Genomic DNA, 16,034 nt, shown 5'->3' on the forward strand with positions numbered 1-16,034 from the left:
TGAAAATTCCCATCTGCGGTGACTGTTGTTGCTGTTATCAGCGATCGCATGTGTAGGCTGATGGGATTAGTACTTTTTACCGCCGGTCACAACTGCTGGCTTACACTGTCATCTGACAGCATAGGAACTGCAGCTCTCTGACCAGCATATCAGAGCTGCCGTTGTTACAGATGACAGCGTGGAAAAACCTGGTGTTCGGGTTGCCAAACCTGAACAGGGACATAGACTTCAAGGAAAAGTCCATTTTAGGGCTCCATGCCCGAACACTAGGTGTTCGGTACAGACTCCAAACTTTACTGTTCGGGTTTGCCCATCTCTAGCTACAGCATCTGGATTTATAATAATGCTACATAGTACAAATGCAATAATTTGCCTTCTGTATTCATATTTTTATTTGTATATGCAAACCAAAAAATTATCAATACAGATGTTGGACTCGTCTGAAGGATCCAATTCTTGGATTAGAAGCTCCCCAGTCGCTGTATCTTCTATACTCTCCGGGTCTTAGGTAATACTGGCGTCCTCTGTAGTTGGACTCTTCATAGAACATCCAGTATCCATCATGTACATGACAGGAGTGGATGTCATTGTAATGGAATTGCTCATAGACATGAGGGCAGTCTTCAGTGAACTCCATCATCTGACCTCTGAAATCTTCTCTCTCATAAACTCTTAGCCTGAATGGTCCACGATGCTGTGATTAAGGAGAGCAAAAGAAAATGTTTCAAAATCAATAACTATTATGAAATAAAAGCCAAAAATATTATGCTTAAACAGTAACCATTGTTTTAATTTTGATTTCAGAAATCAGTAGTACACATGAAAATGAGAAACTGTGTAATATATCTGTCACGCCGTTCTGTCTGTATCTGGTTTTCGGCGTGACAATGCATGTCTTTGCTTTAACCCTTTGCTCCTTTCCCCCTAATTTGAGCTGGGATACTGTTTGCTGTTACCTGTATGGAGCCATCTCAGTTCCCTGCTCTGCTGTGCAGCCGTATATAGGTGGTTAGGTCTTTGCCCTGCTGCATGACCATCAGCATGTGCGGTCCCTTGCTGCCACTGTAGAAGCTGTCTGCGGGTTGCAAGGTCATTTGCAGCTGGTGCATGACTTTCCACGTGTGTCAGTGCGTGCAGTCACAGCCTGGTGCCCTGAGCCTCAATTCCTGCACAGATTGTGCTGTAATGGTTTCTGTTTGTGCTTAGGGCGTGCGCTGCCACACCTCCCCTGCTTTTATCAGGGTTAGGGTGTGTACTTGAAATGCTGTCCTCAGCCAATTGCTGAGGGGCAGCTCCTAAATAAATTACCCTGCCCTATGGGCAGGGCCTGAGCTATTCACAAAGCTCCTGAACTTTGCTATGTGTGTTTGTGTTCCTGCACCTCTCCTGTCTATGTTTTGGTACCAAAGTCCTTGCCTTGATTCCTGTTTTGCCCTGTTCTGGCTCCTGTCCTGGAGGCGCTATATCCAGGCCCGAATCCTTGATCCTGTACCTGAACCTGTCTGAACTGTGTCTGCTGTGATTATGTTCTTGGAATCCCTTTGCATCTGGAGCCTTGCACCCAGTGATTTTGAGGTCTCTTGTAACCGGTTTTTCTGCTGAGCATCTATTGCTCTGTGCTCTGACTACCATGAAGTGCTAGCTCCTGGCAGGTCCAGTAATCCTGTGTTTCTAGCACCATCCCGCTTGAGTTCCTTCCTAGGTCCGATGCCTGGAGCCTGACGACCGCAGTCTGGAACCTGATGACCGCTGCTGGGGGCTTGGAGCCTGAATGGTGGTGCCTGTAGGTCGTGTCGAATGTCCAGGACCGTACAACTCCTGTCTGATGTGACTCTGGGTCCAGATGTCCTGTTGTCCTGTCTATACCCTGTAACCCTGCCTGTATCCTGATGTCCTGTGTCCGATGTCCTGATGTTACTGATGACCTGGACTGCCACGCCAATATCCAAACTGATGACCTGGGCTGCCACGCCAGTGTCCCAGATGTCTATCTGGTATTCTTGATGTCCTGATGCCCTGCCTGTGTCCTGATGTCCTTCCTGTGTCCGATGTCCTCATGTAACTGATGCCATGGGCTGCCACACCAGTGTCCCAGCCGACTACCTGGGCTGCCACATCATTGTCCCAGATGTCTCTCCGGTATTCCTGATGCCCTGCCTGTGCCCTGATGTGCTTCCTGTGTCCTGATGTCCTGTCTGTACCCTGTTGTCTTGCCTGCGTCCTGATGTCCCGCCTATGTGTGCCTCCGTGATCCGTTGGTGCCTTGGGGTCCACTGGGTGGTACCCTTCTGGGAGGTGTGGAATCAGGAGCCTGACATCATTATGTGTTGTTCATGTACTGTGTGACTTTACTCTAGTAAATTTTACTTTCTCTATACCTGAAGTTGTGCGGTGTAATCAAGTCCTTTCCTTGTCCACATGCTCAGCTGCCACAGAACCCCGGTCTCTGCCCTCCCCTAGTTCAGGTAGGCCTGGGTACCCCTCTGTGCTATAAAGGATCCGTATTGCGTCCCCGGGGGACGCGCGCCCCACGCCGTCATGGTCGGTCAGCGTCTGTGGGCTGGGCTGCATCAGCAGCTGCAGTTGACCTTGACAATATCTTATCAGAGAAATCTGCTTCTTTCTCTGCCAGAATTAATCAGTCATTATCAAAAGTCTCAATTCTGAAGTAATATTTGCATTTAGTGAACACAGACTTTCCCATTACTGAGATAATGGCAGATACTGCAGATAAAAGTTTATGCAGATGAGTGGGGGAGGAGATGGGTGGAGCTCAGTCTCTAGCTCCTCCCACCTCACGTCTACATAGAATTTTATTCATTGCTTATTTTGGCAGAGAAAAAAGTGGATTTCTCTGATTAGATATATTACAATGTTTCTTATTTTCATGTGTACTTTTGTTTTGTGTAATAAAAATTAAAACAATGGATACTTTTTAAACAATTTAGGCTATATTTAGGCAAACTAATGGTTCTCTCTTCCTGCAGAAGAGCCATCTGGTTTCCATTATGAGTCCTTTTTTAACAGATTGAAAAGCCTAGCATGGTTAAAAATGTTGGCATGAACAGTGACTTAACATTCTTTAGTGAAGATAATATTTAAAAAAAAAACTCCTTTGATAACACCTTTAGAGTGCAACAACAAAAAAATGTTTCCCTCTTAAAAGATTTGGTATTGAAAAGCTGTTTCCGTTCATAAATTAAATTACCGTACTTGTAAAAACCCTTTTTTGTGTTTATTTAAGTCATTATTTTGCTACATTGTTTTTGAATATCTGAAACAATAGTTTGTCGCCAAAAAAGATAAAGCAAAATTATTGGGGATAGGCCCAAATATTTTCCATATCACTGTGATGTGTGCAACACAGCTAGATTAAAGACAAATATTTACCTGTGGCATCAAACGGCAGGATTTAATGGAGTCATTGTAGCCCAACCACTGCTGGAAGTCAGGATAGTCTCCTTTTCTAAGGAAGTACTGATGTCCTCTGAAGTTGGGATATTCATACAAGATCCAGTTTCCATTTTCCACTCGGATGGAATTGCAATGGTTGAAATGTGAAGAAAGATCAGAGGAGTCAGAGATGCACTCAAAAGAGCGACCCTGAAAGTTTTTGCCCTCATAGAAGATAATCTGGGAAAACAAGATTAAACATAAAAAAGTTCAGTGTCTATTAGACCAGAAGCTCGTTCACATTTGACATGCTAAAGTTAGCTCAATATCAGAATAGATTAATATTTTTACTTCTTTACAGTGGAAGTATGTGCTATTCTTCATCAGAAAATGCTGTACCAGATCTATATTGGCTTGAGATTAGGAATTAGTTAACATCTATTATTTCAAACAGGTTAATGTTAATTACACATAGTTTTAGAGTCCTCTGATTGATAAATAAATTTGAAAAATAAGTAAATGTAAGATATGAACAAGGCAAAATAATGAGAGCTATCCACTATGATCACACGTTTTCATTTATAGTAACATATCCACAGAAGCTGGCACACATTTATAATACCAATAGTTAGCAACATTTACCTTAACCATCTTTGCTGTAGCTATGCTGCGTGAGCTGTGTTTTGTGCCACAGTCGAAGACCTTTTATATATGTGGTATTGCTGATGTAGATGCATACATTGCAAATGGCACTGACCTTTTCTTTGTGTACTATATAGAATGCATCATCTGACATTTCATTCATTACTGAAACCCTTTAAAACGACCGTACACTTCTTTCTTTAGTTTTTTCTTTGTGTTTAGCAATGATGACATAAAGTGTATTACCAGTCTATGCAAAATTATATGTCAACCTTATATTCTTTGTGACCATCATGGCTAATATATAATAAAGTGAGTTTTAGTGCAGTTAAATTGATGAATGTAATCCAAAACTCGGAGAAAAAGTGGTCAGGTTTTTTTTTGCATATGAAAAAAAGTAATGATGTCTGAGCAAAACATGCAAAATTTGTTTGTAGTTTTCAGGAATGCTTGACAGAATTTCAAACAGTTTTGCTCCAGTTTGATCAATAGTAATCAATGGCAGTGGTAGTTAATAGTAGAGATGAGCAAAAAGATCTGGGGTATCCAGATCCCATCTCTGGTCTATCTATCTGTTACTAAGGCTGCCGTCACACTAGCAGTATTTGGTCAGTATTTTACATCAGTATTTGTAAGCCAAAACCGGGGGTGCAACAAATAGAGGAAAAGTATAATAGAAACATATGCACCACTTCTGCATTTATCACCCACTCCTGGTTTTGGCTTACAAATACTGATCTAAAATACTGACCAAATACTGCTAGTGTGACGGAAACCTAAGACCACCATTTTGCTGGATCTGCACAAAATCCTCTGAAAAAAATGTAACTGAAATAAAAATTGAGCAGAAACTGTACCAGTAAAAAGTACATCTTGTCGCACAAAAAACCTCGTACAGCTGTTTTGTGAAAAAAATAAATATGTAAAGGATATTAGAAAAAGGTGATCAAATCCAAATTATTTTTTAGATTTGTTTTATTCTATTTTTGTCCAAAAGTAATAAAGCATAAAGCTCACAAGTCAATAATACACACTCCACTTGCGGCGGATACCGCGTGGCTCTTGTGTCTCTTCCTCTCCCGCTAGCCGGACTGACCTACCATTCAAAATTGTTTTCAGTGCAATTTTTCCAGTAAAACTTACATTTTTATGCCAATCAGTCAATTCTTATCGGGGTTCCACTATATATACCATACATACTACATTTAGCACACTGATGAAGGTCCATTGCAGACCGAAACGTTTGTGGTTACTGAATGTATATTAAATACCCCCCTTTTTTGCATCACATTGGAGTGTGCTAGTTGTAACTATTCCACGTATTGAGGTTTGGGAACCTATATCTATGCACCTCCCCTTTTAGGCTGTGCTGAACATTTTCTATATCATCACAATAACACCCAGTGGTGAACAATGTTAATATAAAGATCAAGTACTTTTTGCTCCTTTTACATTCCAAATAATGCAATAAAAATGATCAAAAGTTGTATGTACCACAAAATGGTACCAAGATGAACCTAAAGCTTCACAAAAAAACTTGTCACTCATAATTTTATTGGTGAAGCTTGGTGAATTACATTGTTATGAACAGGTAATTCAGAACCACAATGGACATTGAAGTTCAGAGCACACAAAGTGACCTGACAATTACCAAAAACAAAGGACGAGCTCTGAGACGTGGGAACTCTGGTGACCGCAATCCCTAATCCTATTGCACCACACTAGAGGTAGCCGTGGATTGCGCCTAACGCTCCCTATGCAACTCGGCACAGCCTGAGAAACTAACTAGCCCTGAATATAGAAAAATAAGCCTACCTTGCCTCAGAGAAATTCCCCAAAGGAAAAGGCAGCCACCCACATATAATGACTGTGAGTAAGATGAAAATACAAACACAGAGATGAAATAGATTTAGCAAAGTGAGGCCCGACTTACTGAATAGACCGAGGATAGGAAAGATAGCTTTGCGGTCAACACAAAAACCTACAAACAACCACGCAGAGGGGCAAAAAGACCCTCCGCACCGACGAACGGTACGGAGGTGCTCCCTCTGCATCTCAGAGCTTCCAGCAAGCAAGAAAAACCAATATAGCAAGCTGGACAGAAAAAATAGCAAACAAAAATAACACAAGCAAAACTTAGCTTATGCAGGAAGACAGGCCACAGGAACGATCCAGGAGGAAGCAAGACCAATACTAGAACATTGACTGGAGGCCAGGATCAAAGCATCAGGTGGAGTTAAATAGAGCAGCACCTAACGACTTAACCTCATAACCTGAGGAAGGAAACTCAGAAGCCGTAGTACCACTCTCATCCACCAAAGGAAGCTCATAGACAGAACCAGCCGAAGTACCACTCTCGACCACAGGAGGGAGCTTGGCCACAGAATTCACAACAGTACCCCCCCTTGAGGAGGGGTCACCGAACCCTCACCAGAGCCCCCAGGCCGACCAGGATGAGCCACATGAAAGGCACGAACCAGATCGGCAGCATGGACATCAGAGGCAAAGACCCAGGAATTATCTTCCTGACCGTAACCTTTCCACTTAACCAGATACTGGAGTTTCCGTCTCGAAACACGAGAATCCAAAATCTTCTCCACTATATACTCCAATTCCCCTTCAACCAAAACCGGAGCAGGAGGATCAATAGATGAAACCACAGGTGCCACGTATCTCCGCAACAATGACCAATGGAACACGTTATGGATGGAAAAAGAAGCTGGAAGAGTCAAACGAAAAGACACAGGATTAAGAACCTCAGAAATCCTATATGGACCAATGAAACGAGGCTTAAATTTAGGAGAGGAAACCTTCATAGGAATATAACGAGATGACAACCAAACCAAATCCCCAACACGAAGTCGGGGACCCAAACAGCGCCTGCGGTTAGCAAAACGTTGAGCCTTCTCCTGGGACAAAGTCAGATTGTCCACTACATGAGTCCAAATCTGCTGCAACCTATCCACCACAGTATCCACACCAGGACAATCCGAAGACTCAACCTGCCCTGAAGAGAAACGAGGGTGGAACCCAGAATTGCAGAAAAACGGCGAAACCAAAGTAGCCGAGCTGGCCCGATTATTAAGGGCGAACTCAGCCAAAGGCAAAAAGGACATCCAATCATCCTGATCAGCAGAAACAAAACATCTCAGATATGTTTCCAAGGTCTGATTGGTTCGTTCAGTCTGGCCATTTGTCTGAGGATGGAAAGCCGAGGAAAAAGACAAATCAATGCCCATCCTAGCACAAAAGGCTCGCCAAAACCTCGAAACAAACTGGGAACCTCTGTCAGAAACGATGTTCTCTGGAATGCCATGTAAACGAACCACATGCTGGAAAAACAACGGCACCAAATCAGAGGAGGAAGGCAATTTAGACAAGGGCACCAAATGGACCATCTTAGAGAAGCGATCACAAACCACCCAAATGACCGACATTCTTTGAGAGACGGGGAGATCCGAAATAAAATCCATAGAGATATGTGTCCAAGGCCTCTTCGGGACCGGCAAGGGCAAAAGCAACCCACTGGCACGAGAACAGCAGGGCTTAGCCCGAGCACAAATCCCACAGTACTGCACAAAAGAACGCACATCCCGCGACAGAGACGGCCACCAAAAGGATCTAGCCACCAAATCTCTGGTACCAAAGATTCCAGGATGACCAGCCAACACCGAACAATGAACCTCAGAGATAACTTTATTCGTCCACCTATCAGGGACAAACAGTTTCTCCGCTGGGCAACGGTCAGGTCTATTAGCCTGAAATTTTTGCAGCACCCGCCGCAAATCAGGGGAGATGGCAGACAAAATTACCCCCTCTTCGAGAATACCCGCCGGCTCAGGCAAACCCGGAGAATCGGGCACAAAACTCCTAGACAGGGCATCCGCCTTCACATTTTTAGAGCCCGGAAGGTAGGAAACCACAAAGTCAAAACGGGAGAAAAACAGCGACCAACGAGCCTGTCTAGGATTCAACCGTTTGGCAGACTCGAGATAAGTCAAGTTTTTGTGATCAGTCAAGACCACCACGCGATGCTTAGCTCCTTCAAGCCAATGACGCCACTCCTCGAATGCCCACTTCATGGCTAGCAACTCTCGATTGCCAACATCATAATTTCGCTCAGCAGGCGAAAATTTCCTGGAAAAGAAGGCGCATGGTTTCATCACCGAGCAATCAGAAGTTCTCTGCGACAAAACAGCCCCTGCTCCAATTTCGGAAGCATCAACCTCGACCTGGAACGGAAGCGAAACATCTGGTTGGCACAACACAGGGGCAGAAGAAAAACGACGCTTCAACTCCTGAAAAGCTTCCACAGCAGCAGAAGACCAATTGACCACATCAGCACCCTTCTTGGTTAAATCAGTCAACGGTTTAGCAATGCTAGAAAAATTAGCGATGAAGCGACGATAAAAATTAGCAAGGCCCAGGAACTTCTGCAGACTCTTCAGAGATGTTGGCTGAGTCCAATCATAAATGGCCTGAACTTTAACAGGGTCCATATCGATAGTAGAAGGAGAAAAAATGAACCCCAAAAATGAAATCTTCTGAACACCAAAGAGACACTTTGACCCCTTCACAAACAAAGAATTAGCACGCAGGACCTGGAACACCATTCTGACCTGCTTCACATGAGACTCCCAATCATCCGAGAAGACCAAAATATCATCCAAGTATACAATCAGGAATTTATCCAGGTACTCTCGGAAGATGTCATGCATAAAGGACTGAAACACTGATGGAGCATTAGAAAGTCCGAATGGCATAACCAGTTACTCAAAATGGCCTTCGGGCGTATTAAATGCTGTTTTCCATTCATCGCCCTGTTTAATACGCACAAGATTATACGCACCACGAAGATCTATCTTGGTGAACCAACTAGCCCCCTTAATCCGAGCAAACAAATCAGACAGCAGCGGCAAGGGGTACTGAAATTTGACCGTAATTTTATTTAGAAGGCGGTAATCAATACAAGGTCTCAGCGAACCATCCTTCTTGGCCACAAAAAAGAACCCCGCTCCCAATGGCGACGATGACGGGCGAATATGACCCTTCTCCAAAGACTCCTTCACGTAACTCCGCATAGCGGCGTGCTCAGGTACAGATAAATTAAACAGTCGACCCTTAGGAAACTTACTACCAGGAATCAAATCGATAGCACAATCACAATCCCTATGCGGAGGTAGGGCATTGGACTTGGGCTCATCGAATACATCCCGGTAATCAGACAAGAACTCTGGGACCTCAGAAGGGGTGGATGATGAGATAGACAGAAATGGAACATCACCATGTACCCCCTGACAACCCCAGCTGGACACAGACATTGATTTCCAATCTAATACTGGGTTATGGACTTGTAGCCATGGCAACCCCAACACGACCAAATCATGCAGATTATGCAACACCAGAAAGCGAATATCCTCCTGGTGCGCAGGAGCCATGCACATGGTCAACTGGGTCCAATACTGAGGCTTATTCTTGGCCAAAGGCGTAGCATCAATTCCTCTCAATGGAATAGGACACTGCAAGGGCTCCAAGACAAACCCACAGCGCCTAGCAAACTCCAAGTCCATCAAATTCAGGGCAGCGCCTGAATCCACAAATGCCATGACAGAATAGGAAGACAAAGAGCAGATCAAAGTAACGGACAAAAGAAATTTTGACTGTACCGTACCAATGGTGGCAGACCTAGCGAACCGCTTAGTGCGCTTAGGACAATCGGAGATAGCATGAGTGGAGTCACCACAGTAGAAACACAGCCCATTCTGACGTCTGTGTTCTTGCCTTTCAGCTCTGGTCAAAGTCCTATTGCACTGCATAGGCTCAGGTTTATGCTCAGATAATACCGCCAAATGGTGCACAGATTTACGCTCGCGCAAGCGTCGACCGATCTGAATGGCCAAAGACATAGACTCATTCAGACCAGCAGGCATAGGAAATCCCACCATGACATCCTTAAGGGCTTCAGAGAGACCCTTTCTGAAAATAGCTGCCAGCGCACATTCATTCCATTGAGTGAGCACGGACCACTTTCTAAACTTCTGACAATAAATCTCTATCTCATCCTGACCCTGACACAGAGCCAGCAAATTTTTCTCTGCCTGATCCACTGAATTAGGTTCGTCGTACAGCAATCCGAGCGCCAGAAAAAACGCATCAATATTACATAATGCAGGATCTCCTGGCGCAAGGGAAAATGCCCAGTCTTGAGGGTCGCCACGTGATAAAGAAATAATGATCTTAACTTGTTGAACTGGGTCACCAGAGGAGCGGGGTTTCAAAGCCAGAAATAGTTTACAATTATTTTTAAAATTCAAAAACTTAGCTCTATCTCCAGAAAATAACTCAGGAATAGGAATTTTAGGTTCTAACATAGGATTCTGAAGCACTAAATCTTGAATATTCTGTACATTTATAGCGAGATTATCCATCAAAGAGAACAGACCTTGAATGTCCATGTCCACACCTGTGTTCTGAACCACCCTGATGTAAAGGGGAAAAGAAAGACAGAACACAGTGCAAAGAAAAAAAAAAGTTCTCAGAACTCCCTCTATTGAGAAGCATTAGTACTTTGGGCCTCCAGTACTGTTATGAACAGGTAATTCAGAACCACAATGGACATTGAAGTTCAGCGCACACAAAGTGACCTGACAATTACCAAAAACAAAGGACGAGCTCTGAGACGTGGGAACTCTGCTGACCGCAATCCCTAATCCTATCACACCACACTAGAGGTAGCCGTGGATTGCGCCTAACGCTCCCTATGCAACTCGGCACAGCCTGAGAAACTAACTAGCTCTGAAGATAGCAAAATAAGCCTACCTTGCCTCAGAGAAATTCCCCAAAGGAAAAGGCAGCCCCCCGCTCCCACATATAATGACTGTGAGTAAGATGAAAATACAAACACAGAGATGAAATAGATTTAGCAAAGTGAGGCCCGACTTACTGAATAGACCGAGGATAGGAAAGATAGCTTTGCGGTCAACACAAAAACCTACAAACAACCACGCAGAGGGGCAAAAAGACCCTCCGCACGGACTAACGGTACGGAGGTGCTCCCTCTGCGTCTCAGAGCTTCCAGCAAGCAAGAAAAACCAATATAGCAAGGTGGACAGAAAAAATAGCAAACAAAAATAACACAAGCAAAACTTAGCTTATGCAGGAAGACAGGCCACAGGAACGATCCAGGAGGAAGCAAGACCAATACTAGAATATTGACTGGAGGCCAGGATCAAAGCACCAGGTGGAGTTAAACAGAGCAGTACCTAACGACTTAACCTTATAACCTGAGGAAGGAAACTCAGAAGCCGCAGTACCACTCTCATCCACCAAAGGAAGCTCATAGACAGAACCAGCCGAAGTACCACTCTCGACCACAGGAGGGAGCTTGGCCACAGAATTCACAACATTACATGCAATGTAAAATGTAAACTTCAATGTCAGAACTCCTGTTGTGTTTATATTCCTCCCAATAATGTATTAATAAAAGTTTGTTAGTAGGTTAAATGTGCCTCAAAATGATGCCACTGACACATACAACTCATCTACAAAAAAGTAAGGGTATGGGTATGTGTCCACGTTCAGGATTGCATCAGGATTTGATCAGGATTTGACGCAGGTAAAATCTGCACCAAATCTGCACCTGAGGTCACTTGCAGATCACCTGCATTTTTCATGCGTTTTTTGATGCTTTTTGTTGCGTTTTTCATGCGTTTTTGACGCTTTTTTTCTTGTCCAACCTCTTCATTTACATACACACTGACAGGAGACAATGGCTCCTGCAATGTATCACTGAGGTTACCTCAGTTCAGGGAACTTTCTCACACAGCAGTGCCAGAAGTGAGACTAGGGACTATTTTCTCACAGGGGCGTAGGGATACATTGTGGGGAATACATTGTGGAAAGATACTTTCCATCATTGTATTCCTGGAGCCCCTGGAGAGTGTTCGCATCAGCTGATGCTGCTACTCTCCACGGGAGATCGTCGTGGGACACTCGTTTTAATTGGATTTCTGCAGGGAGTATAGTGTTTGTTTATTATTTTAATATTTTTTACAGGTGATACTGGCTTTGGGGATCAAATGCCTGACATCTAGATGTAGCAGAGCTGGTAGATGATAGCCGGAGATAACTCTCCAGCGATCACCTACACTACAGCGTTCTCGCAAACAGCTGATCAGCTGTTTGCAAAAACCAGACTAGTGACCGGAGATAAGTCCCAGTCACGTGCACGGCAGTTCTCGTGATATGAGATGCTGTAACATCCGGACGCTGTGTGTTTGACACTGCGGCTCTATACAGCGTCAAACACACAGCGTTTCCTGAACGTGGAAACATACCCTATGTGTCCACGTTCAGGATTACATCTGGATTAGCTGCGGATTGAACGCTGCACAGAGCCGCAGCGTTCAACCAGCAGCGTCCAGATGTTACAGTATAGTGGAGGGGATTTTATGAAATCCCGTCTCCACTATGCATGCGAACACGCGTCCGGCGGCCTTGCGTTTCCGGACATGTGGAGTATCTTTTCAGAACGCAGCATGTCTGTTTACCTTGTGGTGACGCTTCATCGCCGCAAGGTAAATCACATTGCCCTATGTATGGGTTGCGGAGATTCTGGATGTGTGCAATGAACTCATCCGGAATCACCGCATGGACAGACGTGGGGGCGCTTTTGGCGGAACGAGTTTTCCGCTCAGTCCAAAGCGCTGTGATTACTGATTGTGGACACACACCCTAAAAGTTATGACTTCTGGAACTTATCTAAGCTGCAGACACAGCCAAGTATCTTTGAAATTCTCTGGGACTTCCCAGCCACTGCGGGACCCTTTCTTGATACGGACTTATACAGACTTGTAAGCACTTTTTGGACCGTCCTGTTTAGGACTCCTGAGGGGACCCATTGGCACCTCTTCTGATCATATAACTCCCCTGATGATGCTCCCCCATCGGAGTTGAAATGTGTAGGGAGAAGAGAGACATTTAGGGCTACATTTGGGTTGGTGGATTCCCATAGCAGGGCTCACTCGGGGCCTGTCCTTGTCAGGACAGGAGCTTCTCTAAGGGTTTACAGGGAAGACAGTGGCAGTGTAACTTTCCCTACCCTTGGCCCTTAGCATCTGGAAGCACCACCCTCATGGATTTTGAGGGATTCATTCCATATGTCCGTCTGAATTGGTAAGACCGATCCAATTTTTTATTTCGAGCACTGGTTCACTTGAGCACTTTTTGTATTTTTTTATGTATGTGTCTTGTTAGGATCCGAGTTTTTATTTATATCTATTAAAGGTTATGTTTTAGTTCAGTGGATATCCTCCATAGCTATTCCTGCATTTTTCCTGAGGGTACAGACGAGGCTAGTTTGTTGTATAGGCCTTAGCTTTTTCTTCTGGAACATGGCAATAAAAAAGTTAAATAAATGGATTACCACAAAGTTGAAATGTGGGTTTAGCAGGAAGGGGAAACCAATCAGTAACAATAAAACAGCTGTTACCGATCGGTAACTGCTACAGATGAGAATATCAATCAGTGGAGGATTGTCTTTGAGTCGAATTTCCTCAAATTTGCAGGTCTCGCTAAAGTAGAACATTTTGCTATTTGATTTTGAAAATATAAATAAAATAATGCTCAGCTGACATTTACCATACTGCTGAAATCACACATAGCAAGTTAATGCCTTAGGGTATGTTTCCACGGTCAGGAAACACTGGCTGTCCAATCCGCAGCGGCCAGATGTTATAGCATAGTGGATGGGATTTTTTCATAGAATTATAGAATGGTAGAGTTGGAAGGGACCCCGTGGGTCATCTGGTCCTAGCCCCTGCTCAAAGCAGGATTCACTACATCATCCGAGACAGATGTCTGTCCCATCTCCACTATGTGGCAGGTCTGTGTATGCACACATGTGGCGCATCTTTATTGACCGCAGCATGTCTATTTATCTTGCAGAGATGCTCAGTCTCCGCAAGAAAAATTACACAGTATGTGTATTGGATGCGGTGATTCAATGAACACATGCGGAATTACTGAGCGTACAAAAGCCTCAAGCGCTTTGGACGGAGCAGGTATCTGCTTCATCCAAAGCGTTGCATATCCGGACCATGTAAACATACCCTTATAGGCCTCCCTATATTGCCCTGCAGCTATCACATCACATGGATTAGCACAGTCAATCAAGGAGGCTATCACATTTAGCATAAATGATGGCTAAGCTATTTTGGACCATTTTAGACTTTTACAATTTAGAGATAGGAGGTCAAAGCCTGCAGCTCAGTCTTTAAAAGGGTTAAAAGAAGTCCTCAATTTGACTGTGGTGTACTACTGCAGTGCTGAAACACATTGAAAGTGGGAATGTAAGCCTTAGGTCGAGGTCACACTTACCGTATGGAAAGTCGATCTGAGTCTCCCTGCTGAGAGTCGCACAAGTGCTCTATATATGGTCATCCGTGTATAATGCGTTTGCAAGGCAATGATGCCATTTTTTCACACCTCACACCTGTGTATCCGTATGACCTCCGTTTGACATCCGTTTGACATGCATATGGCTTTACATTTCTCACTGCATTTTCCCATTGAATTTAATTGCTCAATGGGTTGAAATGAGTAAAATGTGTGTATATTTCTCGCAAGTCACAAGGATGGTCAGTGTGGTGTTTGCCGTGTGGTGTTCGATTTTTTCTTACACCCATAGGCTTGCATTTGCGAGACTCGGTCGATATATTCGTACAATGGCAGCATGCTGCGATTTCACTCGCATGCTGAATACGCCCAAGAAAAAATACGGTGATGTGAGCTTCCCCATAGATAAACAATGTTTTCTCGCATAGTTCTCGTCCGTATTCTATGCTAGTGTGACTCCGGCCTAAGGCTGATACTCTGAGCACCAATCCAATTGACTTCAAGCTCAGGATATAGAACCCAGTTTGCTATGGCTGTCCAGCCTCTAGTGCTGTGTCATTTTACAATGTGGGTGGCTTTTGTTATCTGTTGCAAGCTTGGAAAACCTTTTATTTCACCTACAACTTTCTTTCACTTATGGCTGATGGTAATGATTAAATCAGCCATACAAAATATGCATTGTCTGCCTTCTACACAGTTCTGCCACCATCAATGCTGCCGGCCCATGCTCAGCTATCTACTCCATGACCATTAAGTCATCTATACAGTAGTACTGATGCTGCCATGATTTCCGTTGCTGGCCCTTCACTTCCACACTTTTACTTGTCTGTCCCATCCTAATTCTCTACCATGCTGTTCATGCCACTGCCACTACTCAGCCAGGACAGCTACACATCTCCTTGCTATACACTTTGTTTAATAACGCTGCTTCTGGGGCTGCCATAACTGTCTATCCCTCACTGCTACACGTCTTCTTGCCTGCCACATCATAATTCTCTACAGTCTGGCTTCTGCCACTGTCACTGTAAATTCATGACAGCCAAACATCTCCTGGCTGCCCATTGTGTTTCATATTAAAAAATACTGATGCTGGGAGATTCCCTCTCTTTAGATTAGATATCTGCTTCTTTCATGAAGCAGCTCCCTAAATAGGGTATAGTGTTTGAAAGACTTGTTAAAAGGGCGTACTGCAGAGGCCCTCAATGAGCAACCCTCCAGTTACTTCAACTCCCCACTGTTACCATATTGTCTATACTGACTTTTAAGATTACTACTGCCAGTAGGTGACACTAGAGTTCTAGTCCTCTTCCTCTCTGAAGAGGAAATTTCCATATTTAATTTCCCAGAGGAGCATGCTTGCCATATAAGTCTCCTCACTAGTGTTGAGCATTCCGATACCGCAAGTATCGGGTATCGGCCGATATTTGCGGTATCGGAATTCGGTATCGGAAGTTCCCAGAATTCAAACTGAACGCAGCAGCCAATGAGGAATGATTGGAAGTGTGGGCACATCCTGTTTAGCATGGTGGGCATGTAAGTACTGGCAAGGCTTGGATTGGCTGCTGAAATGATGTCACTCTGCACTATAAAAAACGCTGCCGCCA

The 16,034-nt window shown here is 44.1% G+C and overlaps 1 protein-coding gene across 1 annotated transcript in view; it reads right to left on the reverse strand.

Moving 5' to 3' along the window:
• Positions 1-368: 368 nt before the first annotated feature.
• LOC138644847 (gamma-crystallin 1-like) overlaps positions 369-16,034 on the reverse strand; it is a 404,828-nt gene continuing 389,162 nt past the window's right edge. Inside the window, exons 2-4 of the mRNA XM_069733735.1 lie at positions 4,036-4,073; positions 3,391-3,633; positions 369-694 (exon numbers count right to left, since the gene is read on the reverse strand). Of these exons, the coding sequence (XP_069589836.1) occupies positions 419-694; positions 3,391-3,633; positions 4,036-4,044 (528 nt within the window). The 5' untranslated portion in view covers positions 4,045-4,073 and the 3' untranslated portion in view covers positions 369-418. The remainder of the gene's footprint in view (positions 695-3,390; positions 3,634-4,035; positions 4,074-16,034) is intronic.

The sequence above is a fragment of the Ranitomeya imitator genome, chromosome 7 (assembly GCF_032444005.1).
Source record: "Ranitomeya imitator isolate aRanImi1 chromosome 7, aRanImi1.pri, whole genome shotgun sequence".
Taxonomy (NCBI): domain Eukaryota; kingdom Metazoa; phylum Chordata; class Amphibia; order Anura; family Dendrobatidae; genus Ranitomeya; species Ranitomeya imitator.